The sequence below is a fragment of the Rhopalosiphum maidis genome, chromosome 1, assembly GCF_003676215.2.
Source record: "Rhopalosiphum maidis isolate BTI-1 chromosome 1, ASM367621v3, whole genome shotgun sequence".
NCBI classification, from domain to species: Eukaryota; Metazoa; Arthropoda; class Insecta; order Hemiptera; family Aphididae; genus Rhopalosiphum; species Rhopalosiphum maidis.
In genome coordinates, this window is record NC_040877.1 from 13,945,462 (window position 1) to 13,967,116 (window position 21,655).

At 31.3% G+C, this 21,655-nt stretch overlaps 1 protein-coding gene across 1 annotated transcript; it reads left to right on the forward strand.

Annotated features, from left to right (window-relative positions):
- Positions 1-2,964: 2,964 nt before the first annotated feature.
- On the forward strand, positions 2,965-12,132 carry LOC113549863 (trypsin-like). The gene is made up of 7 exons (XM_026951347.1): positions 2,965-3,449; positions 4,619-4,688; positions 10,489-10,669; positions 10,877-11,085; positions 11,205-11,410; positions 11,559-11,619; positions 11,720-12,132. The coding sequence occupies exons 1-7, from the start codon at positions 3,372-3,374 to the stop codon at positions 11,848-11,850; spliced, it is 936 nt and encodes a 311-aa protein (XP_026807148.1). The 5' UTR covers positions 2,965-3,371; the 3' UTR covers positions 11,851-12,132.
- The last annotated feature ends 9,523 nt before the right edge of the window (positions 12,133-21,655 follow it).

Below are 21,655 nucleotides of genomic sequence, written 5' to 3' on the forward strand. Positions count from 1 at the left end.
ATTATATTTACACAAATATACTCCGTATGATTGCATACGTAATGTTAGTAGTGTTTGTATTTGTATTCGTGATGGATGGAACGCATAAATGCGGATGATAATAATAATCACACACTCAGCACTGTTCGCAGTAATGATATGCAAGTGATTCACATATTTTTGCAATATTTACGGGGTCAGCAATTTTATAAATATCCAAAAAAATATTTAATAACTGTTTTAAAATTTGCAACATACTGATTATGATATGTAACATACAATTATACTATATAATATGTTGTTCTAATAACTATCGGAGAATAAATTATCGGTTAGTGTAACATACATATATACATTATAAAAGATAATATGTGTAACGAAGATCATGTAGTAATACATACAATCCTCTTGCAAATAAAAGTCGGTTTAAGATTATGCGGTGCAAAAAGTTTAGATGTATTTTTTCTTTTCGTAGTTCAATATCGCAAAATGTTGTCGAATCAGGAATAAAATACTCAACAATCTATATCATTATTAAAGTATATCGTTCAAAAGATACCTCGGCGCTAGCTCACTGATCTTTAACATTGCAATGTTTTAAGTATATAAATACAGACTCGCGATAAGAATATTATGAGTATACACGATAATCACCACAGTCTTAGCCAAATATATGTTACAGGCAGTACGGTCTTGCACTGATAATGTGAACTGCAAATAAAATAATAATTAAATTACATTTTTACTAATTGTAGTAAGTTTTTTTATTTAACAATAGTTTTTATTATATTGTGCAAGTCTCTTTTCGCTGGTCATTCCTGTAATACAGCGCAATTATAGGTACACATCAGCCATTATTTCAGCGTGATGTACGAGAATCCAAATATTTATAGTACAGTAACGTCTCCAATCTTACGCATCTTATTATTATTTTTTTTTTTTTTTGGTTTTAATATTCGGAATGTTCTATAGACATTTTCTTACTAACGAGATTTTAGAAATGGTCTTCGATTCGGTACAGTATACCTCAACCACTATATAGATACGGATTACCTTATATTCGTATAATAATTATGGTTATTCAACAACACTTATTAAAATATATTCATTCTTTTTTCTTAACTTAATTACTAATTACATTGTTACTATTTCCTGGACCGTGCGGAAATGATGATGTATACCTATTAAACCTGCTTCCATATTCGACCGTGCAGCACTATTTCACTATTTCTAACTTAACTCACTCTTGCCCAGCACTCAAACTGGTCCAGCACACTCATTGTCGAATTCTCCCTGCGGCTATCATTAAATCCACTTCCTAAATGCCTACGTAATCATCAATTATATTGTCATCACGACTGTTTAATAAACACACACACACACTGACGATTATTTCTCAATTCTCTCAGAATATTAAAAAGTAAAAGTTTAAAAGTACCACTTTGTTTTTAATAAAAAAAAAATGTCTCGCATTTTTTAAATTATTGGTATCTATTATAGATTATTTCCGAGAGAGCCAACCCTCATTCGCAGTTATTGTAATAGTTAATGGTGTTACTAAATTAGGCGATGTCTCGAAAATTCAAAATTCCTAATAGTCAACCAAGCAAGTAAGTAACTAAACCATTCTACAATTTATACAACAGTCAGTGATAATGTGTAATTGTTAAAAAATAAAAATAAAAAAAAGCTTCTCAGATCAGCTTGTTAATACTACGTACCGAAGTACATAAACTTACTACGAAGTTTAGAATTGTTTCTTGAGACACATTTAACACGTTACAAACAGACGATAGGAAGCGTCCAAAGACGTAGAAAAAAAGGTTAAATTATTTTTACTGTAATACAAGGTATTATCCCCGTAAGTTGCAATTCTCATATCTATCTAAGAGTTTAAAATAATATTTGAAAACTTGTGTTATGTTTATACCTAGTGTCAATCTGGTGTATACCTAGTGACTCTTATGTCTACGGACAACACGAGGTGGCACTGTATTTTAATACACACAATTTTACAATAACTAACATCAATTCGAATAGAATAAATTTTGATCAGAAAAGGATGCTGTTTATACACTTATTTGCACGCGTTGTCATCATAAGTATAAATAACTGAAAGACACGCAAAAAATAAAAGAAAAGAATTATTTTTGAAAAATATTTACAATTTTACATCGGTGAAAAAAGTCCGTTGCTCCATTAGTAAGCTATGCACGACCAAATTTGAACCGAAATAAAAAATAATAACATTTAAAAACCCTTATTTTCCAACGGTTTTACGCGAAAACTTTAAAATATTTACACTATTGCGCTAACATACCAAATGAGTATCAACTGATACCTAAGCAGTAAGTATATTGTGTTATTTTCCAATAATTGCCAACGAACTACTTCGTTTCATCGCTCATACTAACTACGCGAACTTAACTTATGCGCCGAAAAGGTAGTGTATGACTTTTTCTAGGGGCCGAGAGCAAATACCATATGAATACAAATCGGCAATAATTACTGAAATATTATGTTATTATATAATAATAATAATATAAACAGTGCACACCCGAGCCGCTGTACGGTTGACCTACAAAGGCACGCGGGCCAGTGTCGTTTTAATAAAAAAAAACACACAATATAATGTCATACGTACCTACACGTTACACGTAAATACGTAATATCGTTTAACCATATTATTATATTATTAATATTGTTACGTATTATTACTATCATCGTTATTATACGTATTAGATAATACGCGGGCGGGCGCGCATGCACGTCGGACTAATAACGACAACAATAATTGTAATATTATAGCGCGCCTACGACGCGGTAACAACAATAATAATAATATCTGACGGCGGCGGCGGCGGCGGCGGCGGCGTAACCTTACGGCCGGCGCCGTCCGTTCAAGGCTGCGCGCGTGTGTGTTCTCCTCCGCGGTCGCGTTATCGCGCGCGCTAACGCGTTTCCAACAGTCGCGCGACGGCCGGCCGGAGCGTATATAACACCGGTGCCGCCGATCCTGTGCGCCCGTGGTCCGCTTCGTCTCGTCCTCTCGTCACGTAATCCGCGCGTCTCAGCCGTCGCCGCCGACCGTCAGCAGCCGTCGCCGATTCCGCAGACGAGACCGACTCCGCCGGGACGAACCGACTTGTGCGCCGCCCGCCGTATAATAACGATCCGACTTTACGCGCACACACGCACACACACGCCGCCGACAGCCCACCGCGGTGTTTGGTCGATAATATTTATTTTATTGCGTACACGACAACTCGGCCGCCGACCACATAATATTATACGGTTGTTATTATTAAATCTCTCATAGCGATATCGCGAAATACAATATTATCGTCGGAAGAACCAGGACTTGGGTATAGACCAGCCGCAGCGACCGCAAGATGCACCCGACCGTTGCCGCCGCCCTGTTGATCGCCGCCGTTCAGGTCGTTCAAGTCGCCGGCGCCTACACGCCATGGGTCAGTATGTTATTACACGACAACGCGTACCTACTCGGTTTATGTCCGTTTTTGTTTATTTATTTATTTATTTTTCAATAAATTATTACGATCCGTACGTTACGGGAAATAAAGTGTACAATAAATCGTTTTTATTACGCGGTAAATACGATGACGGGGAAAGCACTCGGCAGTGCCGCCCAACAGTTTCGTGTATTATAATATGTTTCTATAGCGGGGCACCGGGTACCGGAATTAGAACTGGAACCTAACCCAAGTAACCACCTCCGATCTAAACCGGGACAGGAAAATATATCATTTTATTTGTAGAGAACTTTTCGGCGACACCTTTTTTGGTTCCAATAGTATTTAGCTATTTTATTTGCTGAGGTGATAGTGATTGAATTTGGTTGCAAATGTATGCATTAATTTCTAATTTTTGATTTCATTAATTTATTTAAGTTCCCGGGAAAACAATACAGTATGAGCAGTCACCAACGTTTTAATATATGTATACATTTTTATTTACCCGTCCGACGGTTATTGACTCGTTTTCAGGATTATTTCTGTATCTAATGACGTCTATGACTAATAACATTATAATCAGGTATAAGAAATGTCGTAATTATGCACCCAAATAAATTTTTATCAGATTGTCACATGGACTAATTATTAAATTAATGAACAAAAAATAAGCAAACGACATTGATAACCACGATGTTGGTCACTTTCCAACATGCAAAAATATACACTAATATTTAAATAAAATTACTTTTGTTATAAAGTGTTTAACTGTTGCCCGTTAGTGGATAGCTAAAATTGGAAAAGTGGGCGGGAAGCGAATATTGATAATGGGCGAACTTATTTTTTCCCGAGGTGACGGGTTTCGAAAGACGATTTTTTTCCACATTGACGAATCGCCAAATCTGTGTACCTATGCGCTATTCGAATTCGACCGTTTCGAAATCACCTGTTGCGCGGCCGCGGGCAGGGTCCGTAGCGTATTAATAGTACTGCAGCAGTATAACATGATAATATAATATAATGACATTATTACGATCGCGACCTCGTCGAACACACATAAGGTCCTACCCGGGAGTCGTATCGCATGCGATACAGCCGGTGTGCTGAAAACTATATGATATTAAAATTTATCGAATTGATTTACGTGTCGTACGTTTTGTTTTCAGGATCATTTATTCGACTACCGGGATGAACAGGTGCCGGATGAACGGCCAACCAAATATTGCGCGGCGTGTGGTAAATATATAACAATAAAAACCGAAACTAATCGCGAGTACAATCATTATATTATAAAAAAATATATATATTGTATATTATGTGCGAGTATAAGCGCTTGAGTTTCTGGAAGCAACGTTTATTTCTTAATATTTTTTTTGTTTACATTATGTAATATTGTTTTGCGTTTTTCCAAAACAAGCATACTACACTATACATGGCACATGTGATTTATTATAAGTGATTGCATTTTTGAAGATTTAAGCTTCTGCAACGGCATTATAAGATATTAGTATTGTCTTTAGGACGATTTACCAAGTATGCTCGCCTCCTTTTTTTTCAATACTGCGGTTCAATAATTTAGTTATTCAAAATCGGATTTTTAGGATTTCTATACTTGAAGCCTTAAAGGCCATACTTTTATATTTATTCTTAAGATTTTTTTATAGATATTACGTTTCCTGGAGATACACTTCTGTTTTTCAAATGAGAAAAGTTTTCCGCGTTAAATTATTTAGTCGATAAATTTTCGGAAAATATTGACGTATCAAAATCAAAATTTAAACTAGTAGTTTTTTGGTTAATTAGCTTAGTATATTAAGGATAAAATATTCATGTTGATGGATAAAGGATGTACGGAAGCTATAGTGATTTGAAAGTTTAGTAATTTATATTATTCTATCAACTTTTATAACTTTTTTTTTCATTAGCCTAAGTTCTAAATCCAATATTAAATCTAATTTATATTTTTGTAAAAACATGTGTATGTAATACTACAATATCATCCTTATTATATTAATTTTAATAATTGAGGAATTACTCGTTGGAGTTTTGAATTAAATACAACAAAGTTTTTAGAAAAAATATCCACTGAATAATTTACAATAAAAAAGAAGGGATCGCGTTTGAAATACAGAAGTTTCATCGTAAAAATACATTATTAAAAGAAAAATCGGGGATGAGCATGCTCGGTTATTACTCTGCTTCGTATAAAACTATTATTATTGAGTAAACACTAGCAACGCAGGGTAACATGAAAATCACGTCACGGAGGAAAACACACGTCATATTTACGTATTGTTTTCTGCACACAAGTAGGGGACATCGTCATCGGACGAAACATAAAAGGCTATACCGTCAGCACTCGGCTTTATCTCTAGAGGCATTGAGACATTTCGATAATGGTACAGCTGTTTCGGACAATAATTGTGTTTGTTTTTAAACGGCCGGCTCTTAAGGCCGTACTTAAGTACGCAAAACCATAGCGCACACACACGACGCTTTCCAGTCGACGTGAATCCGACGGCCCTAAGTAGACACACATACGTTTAAACAATATAAAAGAATTGTAGTGTTGTTTTCGTTTACATTTGGTAAATAATATTATTTTAGTCCTTCCCCTTCAGCTGCAATTATGATCTATTGAAGCAAATTTGTTATTTTTGTGACCGAACGGAAAAAGCAAAACATATCATTTCATATACATATATTTATCTTATAAAATGCTGTCCCCTTAAACCTCCGAAACAGACCGAAAATCGATTTACAACACGCAAACGCCGGCACGTGTCATTCTGTTTTCGCTGCAAATCAACGTTTCGCGCGTTACGATAACACCGCGGCGCAATCGAACGAGTACCGTTCAAAATCGAATTTCGTACACATCGCAGTTTAATTGACCCGAACGGCGGCCATATACATAAATATTGTATATTATTATACATATAACCTTAACCCAGATACGATTTTCGAACAATTGTTCGCCTGTCTGTCATACATTTTTCGTAAATTATTATTTATAGACCCTTCGAATTTCCAAACGTGTAGTGGTACTAGTTGGTAACTAGTAGATATTACATGTTTTTTATTAGTTTGGTGTTTTAATGCTAATACCTATCAGTGGCTTCCACAATATATGCCATATATGTATATAAATATTTATAGCTCAGCATCTGACAGTTGGTGTCTACGACAAACAACGACATTTTGTATCCTAAAACATGTATAAGCAGCGGGGATGTACTCGACTTTCTGAAGTCTACATTCCAAAGTTTCATAAACTTTTTAAATAACAATAGTATAATAATATATTAATATGATTTTATCAGTAGAGTAGAATTTAGTGTGTAGTACGAATAATTTGACAAGATTCGTTATACTTGTTTTATTTCATTTTTTCACGAACATATTTCACAATTTTCCACTACGTCTGATCATTTAACTTGAGAACGTTTTTAAATATAATATGATACGCACAATATTTAATTTATATTTTACAATTTAACCAGATAATATATAATATAATATATGTATATACTATCTGCAACTATAATATATGTAGATATTATTAAGTGGAGCCAAACAAACTTAAACGACACAAATTCGTTATCCTATATTTTTTAATTGAATTCGTGTCAAGTTCTAAACTAAAAGTATTATTCTTTTTAATAGTTTATTGTTATTATTAATATCCTTTTTTTTTGTTTTAACAAAAGATTTTCTTCGTCGTGTAAATGTTTATCATCAATAATAATGAGGATACACGTCAAATCTGCTTAATCTCTCTAGTCTTCAATGATCACGTTTGGAAATATTATTACGCATAATGTTTATTTTTGCCATTTGCCGTTTAGGTTAACTATAATAAGTAATAATATATCCATGCGCATAAAGGGTTAAATAACGGTAAATCGTTCTTAATCATGATTTATCGAGTACACAGAATAAATATGTAATAATGGTAATATAATACATCCAACTATAAGCAATAATAATTGTACATAATCCTTAGTTGCGTAGTTACGAGTTACGATGTTATGGTTAGGTGGCATACATCACTACCATTATAATTACTATGATACTGTAAGCGAGTGTACATAAACTTTCGGTTATTAATTATGTCGTTAATCAGTGAAGGTACCGACTAAATGCGCTTTGCTACCGTCGATATAATAATATCATTTAAAATCGATTTAAGAATTTTTATTATCGAACTAAACATATACACAAATTCGTTTTATGTGTGTGTGTGTGTGTGTGTGTGTGTGTGTGTGTGTGTGTGTGTGTGTGTGTGTGTGTGTCGTATATGAACAACAATACTGGATTAATTATCCATTGGGTACTGTAACAGCACACTCAGTAGACGACTTTCAACTCTTAAACTTCAACTTTTTCACTTCCAAAAAAAAAAAAATGTAATTACCACATGATAATAGTATACCCATACTACGTTGAACTACAATGTTTACAACTCCCATCTTCGCTAATTATTGCAAACTTTGTCATAATATTGTTATTTATTATTGATTTATTTAAAATTTATCAAATAGTAATAAATAGGTATTAAATTGTGATCTGAACATTTTTATTTTACCTACTTTTTGGAATATCTTTTGAATGTGTGCATTAAAATAATAATTTTTTTTGAAAGAGATGAGTCACTAAAGTTATGAATTCTTCCCGCTCTACCTCTCCCACAATACCTCTCACTTACTCCAAGCTTCACAGTTAATATTTTAATATAATAATTGCATTTATCTTCTAACGTCAATTGATAATTTATTTATTGAATCGACACTCAATTTAGTTATTACCCATATTAACTTTCGGATTCAGGTACATTAGACTGTTTTTAATAATTAATGCTATAAAATAATATAAAGTATAAAGTTTAATGTACATACAGTGTACACAACAGATCACACGTGCAATAACAATTAACTATACTTATATTATCGATGTTTTGTATACGTGGATCAAGGTTATTACTGTGTAGTATACGCGTAAATACCGAACAATTTTTAAAAATTGTCGTTATAAATCAAAATAGCTATTAAACTAAAAATAAAAATTTCAATATTTCAATATTGCTCATGTTAGGTGTATGAAAATCTGATTACGAATATTGAATAACAGTGATCGCCGAAATCGCACTATTATAATGTAAAACGTTTATGCGGTAATTTTCTTCGATCAACTTAATCAATAAACGGTATTTCACTATAACATAACGACATTTATTATTTGAATATGAATAGAGAGTGAAGACATAACATAATATATCGTTTCGGAAGTAATTTATGTATGAAAAAGAAACACGAAACCTCGTCAGTTGTCGCTGCACCTGTCCAACGGCATAATATTTAACTGCGCGTTCCATTTTCTCGTATATGCCACATAATCGCATTGTAACGTTAATTTTAACGATTCCTCTATATTTTCGTATACATTGTACACGAACGCACATAATTTTAGTCACATATATCTATATCATAAAGCACGTTGTCAGCCGCGTATTACATATTATTATTATTATTTTATGTCGTACACGAAGATAACATATTTTACGTCATACGCATATAGCTATACTGAACCGTTTTGTTTTCGACGATTGCAACAAAACGTTTACCTATACGGCTGTATTATGACGCTTGTCTACATCACGTGTACTTACTAAAAATTACCGAATATACGGTATATTATGGTATATAACTCAGAAATTATTCGTTAAAATTCAGATTTTAGTAATAATTCGATATTCTTAACAACAACAAAACTGTTTGTTCGGCGAATTTCATAGTTTCATAAAAAAAAAAAATGTTTGTATTATCTGGAAAAACTAAAAGTATTCTAAAATGTTAACCGAGTACCCTGAAATTTAAAAAATCGGATTTTTAATCGACAAGCACACATATTCATTAAAATAAGATGACTGCGACGATTAAAAATAACCATGGTATTATACATAATACGGTATTACAATATGTTACGGTTGATAGATTATAATGTTAATTCGGAGTTATCCGTCACGGAATCCTGACCAAAAGGGAAATCCGAGCAAACGCTGTGCACAGCATGTCTGCACGTATAGATTCGGCAAACGATATCTTGTCTGGTATGGACGTGTATGACTAGCACCGTTTTCGTTTTAATTGATGGTATTTTGGCGGAATTGATTGTGCTTCCGTATAACAACGAGCACTGTGATCTCCGTGTAAACATTATATTACTTACGATGTTCCGGAAACGCGAACGTAAATTACTTTGATAATAATATCGCATTATTAAATTGTTATTTCGACAACGGTGTAGGTATTAATTTCTAAGAACGGCAGATAATGGTGGTTTTCCATTTTGAAGAATGTGCGAGCGTGAACCGTAATAATTATTGTAGCCTGTATGCAGACATTCTCGTCGTCATACGACATACCTGTGCAGTTATAGCAGCGCGACGACTTATCGTAAAATTCATATTAGTGGTTAAATTTGTAAAAAAAAAAAACCAATGTACCAACAATAGAAATGAACAGATGTACCAGTTATGGCACATTGAAAGGCCTGAAAACAATTTTCGTTTTAAATTAACAAAAGAAAAATGTGTAGGTAAAATATTTATTCATGTAACTGAATATTATAGAACCATTATGTATGATAACATAAAATATAACGCTTAGTCGAGTAGCATATTTTCTATTCCGACATTGAACTTTACGTCACAAGTGCGTTTTAGCCGCTGCACAGTACAATAATTGTATATGTTGTGTAAACCGAAGTGGTCATTTTAAATATTCAATTGCTGTTATTTTTAGTTTGAACCTAAACATAATAATAATATGACATTTTATTTTTATTAAGTAGCTAATTATTTTTAAAAACAAAAAAAATTAGCGCACAAGACGTGTAAAAAAAAAAATCACTGTACGTGCACTAAAGATTAAACAATGATATAATAATATTATAGCCAAATTGTCTATGTCTATTATCCGCTATTACATTAAGTGTGTTATAATATCGTCTGACTGTGGTTTCGTTTTCGAAATAGATAAGCCGTGCGGGGCCCAACCGGAACGGAGGTCGGCTTTCGCAAAGATCGTTAACGGAAAAGACACGCGGGAAAACGAATTCGGTTGGGCGGCCACGTTGGCCCGTCGCGGTCAGTTCTATTGCGGCGGCACGCTCATCACCAAGAAGCACGTGCTCACCGCCGCCCATTGCGTCGAGAAGTGAGTAATAAGTGCACAGTAACTACCATTTACATACTTAGTGTATAAATCACAATTATATTAAGTCTACCGCCATACAGAAAACATGATTATACGATCGGTTGGGGCTCTTTAAAATCTAAAATCATCCCAAATCGATACTTTTTATCCGTGGGTTCGTGTCACGCTGCAGTGCTATTTCTAATAATATTCATCTTATTTTTCCAGTTTCAGTCCTAAAGATCTAACCGTGACCATCGGTGAACACGACCGGAAAGTCGATACCGGTCGCAAGTCCGTGCACCATGTAACCAAAATCCACCGGCACCAAGATTTCCGACTGAGCACATTTGACAACGATATCGCGATCATAGAACTTCGTGAAGCCGTATCCCTCAACAACCCGTGGGTGCGCGTAGCGTGCTTACCCAAGTCCTGTAAGTATCTTTAACGAATAGCAGTATACCAGTGTGCAATTGATTGCGGTGTGATCTAAATTTATATGTATATATTATACTTAAATAAACTCAACTAAACGGGATTTTCCCGCACGCAGCTGACACGTCTTACGAAGGTATCAAGGGAACCGTGATCGGATGGGGCAGATTGGGCGAACGCAAAAAGTCGTCCAACATCTTACAAAAAGTCGAAGTCCCAATCATATCGAACACGGACTGCAAGGACATGGGATATTCGCCAGAGAAGATCACCGGTAACATGATATGCGCTGGTTTCAAGGAAGGTCAATATGACGCCTGTCAGGTATAAACCGTATTATTTTGATAATAATAAATTTCCGATAAAATTGTTTTTTTTTTGCGGATACTCGGAACTCCGTGCGCGTGAAAATGTTAAATACCCAGTACGAGTAAATTAGTTACCGTAAATGTATTATTTTTTTTTTTTGCAGGGTGATAGTGGCGGACCAATGCACAGACGTTTAGATTCTTCTGATATCATGGAAGTCATCGGTATGCATAATAATATATATAAATAATTATGATAATAATATGTTACCGTGCAATTCATATAATATACTAATCCATCGCGTGAATGTGTTACGATGTACAGGAATTGTGTCTTGGGGCAAAGGATGTGCCAGAGAAAACTATCCGGGAGTGTACACCAGAGTGGCCAACTACCTGGACTGGATTATGGATCACACGGGAGACGAATGCATCTGCGGAGCAGAAAGTTCCTGATCCCCCGTTTTTTCGTTACCTCAACTTCACCACTTACATTTTAATATACCACACTTAAAATTATTATAATAATTATAATTATTATTGTTATTATTATTATTATTATTATTATTATTACACTCATGTGCATAACTAAGTATAAATCGAAACGTATATTATATTTATATAATGTTACTGTATAGCTTATAATGTTATTAACCACCGAATATGATTACCTACATTTTAAAATATTGTTATATATTAATTTATATATACGATGTAAATTACGTAAAGTCTAGTCAACACACAGCTGTAAAATTATATATTGAATTTTAAATAGCATTAATTAATACGATTTTAACATTGTTCTATATTATTATATGCGTATGTTATACAGTACACCTTCCCTTCTTATACCTAATGTACAATAATGACCGTACGCGTCAAAAGTTGGTTTCCGGTATCGGTTGGTTGCGCCGGCGCCCGCGCCATTTACTCCGGATATAAAACCGTGACAACCGAGCCGTTTTATTTTCTATTATTATATTACATAGCCGCGTTTCCGCGGCGATTAACGGCTCTAAACGGTATAATTATATGCAATAAATGTTATCTGCGCACATAGGCTGTGATAACACGCCTAAGTCCTCAAATCGTGTACAAAAGTGAAATACCTGCGATCGACCAGGAATCAGTAAGCTATTTTTACCACCGACATAATACAATTATTTAAAAATTAAGTGAAATCTAACTTAAACTCATTACGTCAAATCTCTGCGATTCGCCCGATATTTCGTCGATTGCACGAAACGTATAGGTAAACGACGTTGAATCCACTTGTTCGGATAAAACAAAACGTCTATAGTTATATCACTAGATTACGCATGTGTTTCGTCGACACAAATATTATTTACACTGATAACACAACATATTACGCTCGCTACGTTTTACGGATCACTATTGTTCTTGATTTAAAAAATATTATTACATCGGTTTGTATGCACAATGATAATGTATAATGCACATTAGATTGCCGGCCGTATTTCTGTTGTACACATTACACGGTTCGCCGGCGGCATCGTAAACAAATTATAACATAAAATATTTTTTATAAATATATTCGTCTCCGGCTGATTCGGAACCGGATCACTCGTGGTTTACCTATACTGTACATAACGATACACGTGTAACGTGTCAAGTTTGTCGACTGTATAATCTGCGTTATAACATTATACGCGTTCGCCACGAAACGTTAAGTGTTTTTATTTTATACTCGCCTCGTGTGTACTCATTGTTCCGAGTCCCCGTCGACCGTCACCCAGCACGCCACCGCCATACAATTCGTCCCGTCATAATGGTAATAGAGCTGTCTTATCGTCCGATCTTATACATAATTTAAATGTGAAGTGTAAACGAGCCGCGCCCTATCGTCGTCTTCCTCCCGATATTATACTATAATAATATGCTATTATTTACGTATCGGAAGTGGTCTTTTCACATGATTATGATAATATATTATAATAATATACGAGTACCCATAACAGTATTATATATACATACATCAATATAATATAACTACAATTTATAATGTCATTAGAAATCGAATGTGTCTTTTTCAACGCGTGCGAGACCATTGTCTTACTCGCGACAACGTATAGAACATCGCACGTCGCATCTGTACCTGCGGTCTTCGCAAAATATCTCTCAACGAAAGTATATTATATTATTGTGCGCGAAACTATGATAGATGATGTCGTTGTGTATTGTTAATTTGTCGACAATCGTCTCTCAGATCGACTCTCCTAGAACGTAGTGGATCCTACTGTATTATATAATAAATAGTACTAACACATGATCGTACAGACATTTCGTTTGTGGCTATTCATTTTGCAGCGGAAAGATAATCGTACGAATTTCAAAACTAAGCTTGCATGGTTTCGGACTCGTTATACATTATTTATTTTGTCAAAAAAAATTTTAAAACACTTAATTTTGCTGGGATGTAGATAGAAATACGTATTTTTAGTCACTTCGCATAATTTGATTTAGGGGGGAAAAAGTTTTGAACGAATTTAAAACTTGCAGTGGCCTACAGTTTTATGCAGCGTCGGATAAGTGCACCATCACAATTATGGTAAATAGTAAATACCGACCATACCACAGCATAGTGTTTGATGCTAAAAGCCCCGTCTAGGCGCTTCATAGAAAACGTAAAAGCCTAAACACATTCGTAAATTATAACAAATGATTACTAAAATAATATTATAAAGTAATTAGATAAGAGGTATCAACATCTGAAATTATTCAACAGATTTTTTTAAAATTTATATTAAATAGCATTAAGCAAGGACCAACTTATTAACAGTATAATACAAAATATAGTACAAACAGCGAACAAGGTATGACAATTATTAATTATAGTACACATTCATAATTTGTTGTGAAATATATTAAATTAATGGTTTTGACAAAACTTGTATCGAAATTATGAAAATCATGAAATATTAGGTTTAATCATGCGCCATACTTGGCATTCAAACTAAAAAATATATGATCGCATCTTCACATGGCGTTATAGATAGGCTATTTCGCTACAGCACTGCCATGGGTTAATTTTTTCAGTATCTTACGTATAATAATGATAGTGATCTCATAAAAATACTCATAGAAAGGCTAACAATTAAGTATAAAAATCCAAAGGCTTTAGTCTTAAATTTCATTGATAAAATTTAGTAATTTGGCTTTTTAATATTAAATATAAAAAAAAAAAAAATTATAGATCACACACCTTAAATATTTAACCATGTATACTAAAACAACATTTAAAATTCTAAAAACTTATAATTTAATAACTCATCAATTTAGTTGCAAATTTATAATAATGAAAAGTAATATTTTTTCATTCAACTTATCTCACCTTTTATAATACAGTTTTAATTTTGCTTAATAAACCTTGCTTAAACCTTTATACAATTTATTCAGTTGTGTAAAAAACTTACTTAAAGCTACCTTATTTTATTTTCGTATTTCTTATCTGTTCTTTACATTTAAGTTCTATAATCCGTGAGTTAAAAAAATATAATAAACTATAATGAAAATAAAATGTTAGTATTAATTACAATTAATATACTTTTCTTCTTTTTAGTTTTTCATATATTATTTTTTTAAATCTTTTCAAAATATATCAAAATACAACATTGTAAACTGTAATACATAAAATCATTTTAAGACATTTTTATATATTTAAATATAGTATATAATACATGTTTATAATAAAATGCACACATCCCCTCCCCCCAGACAAATCAATGGTTTTTCAATGCTTCATTCATACAATCAAATAAAACGATTTAATGTTGTTTAGCTTTGGTATATAAGTATATAATGATAACGGGTAATTTAACTATTTCCAATAACTTTTATAAGCTGAGTGATAATTATATTGATTTTACAATGATTTTTTTTTTTTTATGTTTTTACCTTTTGCTGTAAAAATGCTTTGAATTTCGTCTTTGGTGGTAGTTTCTGTTAGTGAATAGGAAAAAATTATCGATAATCTTAAGTAAAAGATTTAAATACTTTTCTTAATAATTGTAAAAAAATAAATTAAGGTAAAACGATAGTTTTTACGCTAAACCAATTTTCGACAATATTAATTTCTTTATTTTTTTATTACTCAATAATTCAAAAACTCTAAACTTTCACAAAAAGTTATTATATTGTTATTTTCCTCACATAATATGATTTTCAAAATAAATTGGCTATTTTTGAACTACTTATGTATAGACAATTGAAATTTTAAATTTTTTTATTTTTTTATTTCTATTAATAATTAATATTGAAAAAAAAATAAAAAAAAATTCACTAAGTAAAAACTTTGAAACATTAAAACAAGTTTTCCTCATAAGCTTTAGCATTTTAATTTAAAATTTAATCAAATTTCATCGTAATCGTATACATTATAAAATTATTTTATAGTTAAAAAATCAAAAATATTTTAATATTCGCCCTATGATTGTACAATTAAATTCAAGGTGGTTCGTTATAAATTATAAAGTTTTAAGTATAAAGTAAGATGCATAACGATGATAATTAGTTGTATAAGTCAAATTCATTATCTATGAAAATTTAAAACTTTTACATTTATTAAGAAGTATAATTTACGAAATTAAATTTTCAAAAATAATATTATTTTAGTAGCTTTATTTTAAGATATAACCTGTTAAATCATTACCATTCACAATTTTTAACGGTAAGATAGTACTGACACAATAGTCATTAAGAATAATATAATTTGGTATAAAAATATATTATTATTAAACATTCATAATATAATAAATGCAATATTTTCAGGAAAAATTAAATCAACCTATCGAAATACTCGTAGTAAATTATTTTAATAGAAATATCAAAAAAGCATATTATCATGAAAACGTACTTATTATGATATATAGGCTGTCTAACAGTCTTTGCTCAGAATTAATTTTTGGTTACGATGATATATCGTTGGTATAATGATTATAGTAACCCACTCAACACTTGCTGTATAACAGAACGGACAAAACGGTACCCTTTTTTTCACTTAAATTTGTAAGACATTAATTGGAACATTAATTTATTGTAAGCCAATAATCAAGCCGTTTACTAGCCACAACATCATATTATATTATATGAATATTAAAGCATATAATTAATGAATCTAAAAATATTAATTTTCGAATATATTCGTTACGGAATCTAACACAAAATTGTATTAGATTATAATATTTAACAGTAAATTCCGTTTTAACTGTCGGTCTTCTTCGATAGAATATTATTTGTGCTCCCGTAACGGGTAACGGCTATAATATAATCACTAAAAATACATACATTATACGTACGTATTATATAAATTATAATGTTCCGGATAATTTACAAAATATAATATTATAATAATACAGGCAAAGGACGACGACGATGTACGACAACGATAATAATATAATATTATATCGAATGGGTGTATTGCAAATAATGCGGGTTGTACACTCCACGAACGATATCTCGTCTTTTTATAATAGTATAAGTAATAAGTATGCATTGTAATATGTGCGCATAAACTCTGCAAACCGTAATAATTATAACAATATAACAGGTAGGTATCTGTTGTATTAAAATATATAAATAGTATATGCGCAATAGCAAGTACCATATTATCATGTTATAATATAATGTACCTACATAAATAACAGAATTTACTTTATAAGCTAATAATAACAAGTTAATTAATTCGTATAAATAAATATTATTATTAATAAAAGTTTTCTAGCATTCCTTTACATTATAGCGATTAATCAATAATTAATTTGAATATTAACTAACTCATAAAGTTAAATAGTTTTTTTTTTTTTTTTAATATGAATTTTTAACTATCCAATACCCTCTACTGTACACTATAATATAGAATAGTTTTAATATGTTTTTCTATAGTTGAAATGTATTTATTTAAATACAATAGAAGTGTACACAACAAAACATCATACAAATATTCTCCAGTATCTATACTTATTCTCATTCATTGGCAAAGATAAACGTTGCATGTTATTTGACACGTCCTATATTTTAATTACAGTGCAAAATAATACAATGTTTTGTAATAACAACATGTTATAAAATTGTTCGATTGATAGTTATCAGCATTGCAAATTGTGATATAACTAACATATCGAGTTCTGTAAATATAGCGAAACATGTACCGATATGAGCTCGGTAAATTTACCGTTAAATTTTATGGGTGAAAGTAAATTTACGTTCATTAATAACTAATGATGCTTATTTTTCGGATAAATTTTGTATTTGCATTCTTAAAATAGAATAGATTAATCATTTTAAATATTTTTTACATGCGTAGAAACTTTTTGGCTTGGTATAGGCTAATTAGACCCTTGGCCGCAATCACTCCTCTCCATGCTTCTCTACCATTAACTAGTTTTTTCGCCGTTAATAATTCTTAGCATTTGCAGGTGACTCTTAACTCTGTCTGCCCATCTTTGTCTTGGCCGTTCTAATACCCTTCTCCCATATCTGGGATCTATTTTGTCACTTCTTGGATCGCTTGATCTTATGCTCTCCGTGTAATATCTCCTGTCCAGATGTACGCTTACTCTTCAATATTACTATTAATGTGTCCACTTCACCGAATAATTCCCCAAACCCCAAATTGGTCCGTCGTTCCCGCAGACCCGTTAAATGATCTTTTTTTGGACCGAATATCCTTCGTAAGAACTTTTATAGCTACTCTTTGTTCATCTGCTTTTGTAATTGTCCATGTTTCACTCGCATATTAAGCAATTTATTGGGCGTATCATTACCTTGTACAATATTGTTTATGTTTTTAGAAATGAAAACAGGTTCTAAGGCGAAGAAGCACCGGTTAGCTGTATCAATTCTTTTTCGGATTTCTCTATGGTTACCTCCATTTATACTTAGTTCAGGTACACATTTTCTATTAAATATTTATTCTATACGAATTTACATAATATTCTGGCTATAGAATATCCGTTGTCTCATAAATGAGCAATTTAAGAGTTTGAACCACAGGATATCTAGGTCAGCAAGAAAATATACAATTACCTATTGTTGCTGGGCAAAAACGAGAAAAATGTTGTTTTTCAATATCTTATTACGAGAAGGGTAGAAGAAGATGAAACGTTTCTATTGGATTCTTTTCTATTTCGCAGTGTAGTACTAAGAAATTATTATTAATAACATACAATATAATAAATGCAATTAAAATATTGTTTATAAATATACTCATATTATTATAATAATAAAAATATTTACAATAATAAGGCAATGCGGCAGTACTGATACCGGGAATACAAAACCATATTTAGTATTTCAGTATTTCAATTGGATTTTTGTAACGCGCTCGGCAGCTTTTGAAGTCGTATTTCGCGGAAAAGACGCGCACAAATGCACAACACAATTTGTTATATCATAGCATTAATATAAATATGTTTTTTTTTTCAAATAAAATGCATATCAGCCGTTACGTGGAAAAACCGTTTCCGATTCTTTTTAAAACTGTGGTTTGATGTTAAATGCTTGAGGCGTAACCGCAATAACTGAGTTATAAAATTTTACATAATATATGTTTATACATATTTATGTATTTGTGTATACTAAATTTGTCACGTAAAAAATAGGAAAAAAAATCCTTTGATTACTGTTATTATTATTATTCTCATACATCACAATCATTTACTGTTTAATTTTTGAACAAAATAACATTTTAATGTTTTGCCAAAGAAATGCGCGTGTATGCTCGTCATAGTAATTAAATAAAGACAACTTTATTTTAAACTTCTGTTTCGATGTCAAAGTTATATGTATGACGTGTTGAGCTTTATATAACTCACAGCCCACGCACTACAGTTATTGCTGCAGCAGTTTAATAAGTATTTGTAAATGCTGTTATCCTGCGATATTCTATATGCTAAGACATGCATAATAGATTATAAGCAAAGCGATACGAATACCTCTTATAATACTCCCTCCTGTACACCATACATTATTCTCCTAAGTTTTATAATTATCTGTGGGTATCTAGGGGATTTTACGACTCGAATAACAAACAAAATTCTAAATGAACAATAATTATCATATCCTACAGAAACCAAAAACCTGCGGGTTATACCTACATAATACATATGGAACATTAAAAGATCGAAACTCAACGCTAATGAATATTTTAACTTTATACGTATTTGTGTAGATACAATATTAAGATATTCTAAACGTTACCACAAATCCACAATGTTAAATACACTATCAAGTGTAGGCAAATGTGAATAAATTTATAATTCGAAATTCGTAACCGTAAGGTACAACTACACTTACATAATCCATTTTATTATTTTTTATTTTTATTTTTTTTTTTTTTATAATTACATTATATCATTCGATTTTAATACAATAATAATTAGAGTTGATACGTATACCAACTGAACTAAGCTCGCATCTGATACACGGAATTTAAACACACACTTCTATTAAATATTTATACTTTCATTCCTTTCGGAAATAACGATTTTCTGGTTTAGCTCTCTGAAACGTCGTAGAATAATAGAACTGATCAAATATATTCTAAAATCTTTTTAAAGTAAACTAAATCTATTTATTTTATTATTGTGTGTATTTAAATCATAATTAAAATGAAAGTATCTACATTAAACCAAAATTGTGTAAAATGAATCACAAAAATCACTGTGCTATTTCCAACCAATTATTTTTAGTTCATCATCTTGACATAATTTAATAAAAATAGTCAAATTTAATTTTTACAATTGTGTGAATATTTTAAAATTTGTATTAAAATATTATTCTTATTTTTCTTATAATGAATTTAATTTGAAATTTCACCTCTCACCACTCAAAATATCCATTTTAATCCAGATTATAAATAATATAATATTACTAACAAATAATATATTATATTATATTATACTATCATCATACGTGTATATATGAATGGTTTTAAAGATTCGTGTTTACTTTGTGGTTTGCATAGAAATCGTCGATGCTGGTTTTTATACGATTTTTTTATGTTAGTGTGCGTCTTGATTTGAGTAAACGCACTTATACCGACGACGAACACTGTCTGAAAAGTAAACATTTTCACTTTCATAAAGCCGGTCTGACGCCATTATCACGTTCTATTAAAATGACAGTATATACCGATTTCCAATTAAATCGAAGCTAATTATAAAGAATAATATGTTTATGTATTATAATATAAATATATTATGGTATATCAAAAAACTGTCGTAAACCATGAACGGTTTATTTTACTGCACTGCACGGTTAATACCTAACTTAAGGTATAAGAAGTAATACGCCTAAAAGGAGATACAATTTGTGTTGATTGTTAAACTGTATTTCTGCGAAAAGAAATAAACATAGTCTACAGGATAATAATCTTATGTTAATTTTATCAATCGATTTTTGTGATTCTGAAAAAAAAATTAATTTAGTTAAATTATAGATTACTTATAACGATACACAGTTATTTAATTAATTATTTTTGGTATGAATTTTTAAATGTCCAACAAAGAATTTTGTATTTCTTAAAATAGTTGACGCTTAAATATTTGTAATTTCTAATAATTGATCAGCATTTTGAGTTCAGACAAACGGAGAAGCGTAACAAAAATTGTGTGGCAAAATTAAGATTGCGTGATATGATCTAAAACTTTCGACGCTTCGTGATGAAGTTTAATTGTAATGGGTACGATACAATAATATTGAAATGTGTAATTTTATTTCATTTTTTTTCAACTCGAATAGGACAACTCTGTTATTACTATCATTATACAAATACATTTCGCTTTCTTTTTTTCATTTTTCAACTACACTCGTGTATCATAAATATATTTATATAATTAAATATAATATTATTATTCGTTTAATCGTCTTCAAACGTAAAACGTGTAATATTATAATAACAGAAATTATTCACGCTAATAACAAACTTTATTTATTATGCAATGTAATTTTAGAAACGATTGATTTACCTGGTTAAAACATTTTTTAAGCCCGTGTATGTTTTTACCGTAGTATTTAGTTGCTCATCAGATGAGCAATCGATGAAAACATTATAAAAATACGAATATCGCTACTCTGTATCATATATATCAAGTCAAGATAAAATGTTAAATGAATCTGTTCAACTAAGTTTTCTTTACAGTTGCCGAATTCACACGTCTTACGTAAATTACTGTCAAAATCAAAAATAAATATTATATTTAGTTAGTTTAATTGATAAAAAGCAATGAAATAACTTATAAAA

What these genes read in the sequence shown, in the direction of transcription:
- LOC113549863 (XM_026951347.1), top strand. Translation starts at nt 3,372, where the DNA reads ATGCACCCGACCGTTGCCGCCGCCCTGTTGATCGCCGCCGTTCAGGTC. An exon ending in CAAATATTGCGCGGCGTGTG is followed by an intron (nt 4,689 to 10,488) that starts GTAAATATATAA and finishes TTTTCGAAATAG; the next exon opens with ATAAGCCGTGCGGGGCCCAA. An exon ending in GTCAATATGACGCCTGTCAG is followed by an intron (nt 11,411 to 11,558) that starts GTATAAACCGTA and finishes TTTTTTTTGCAG; the next exon opens with GGTGATAGTGGCGGACCAAT.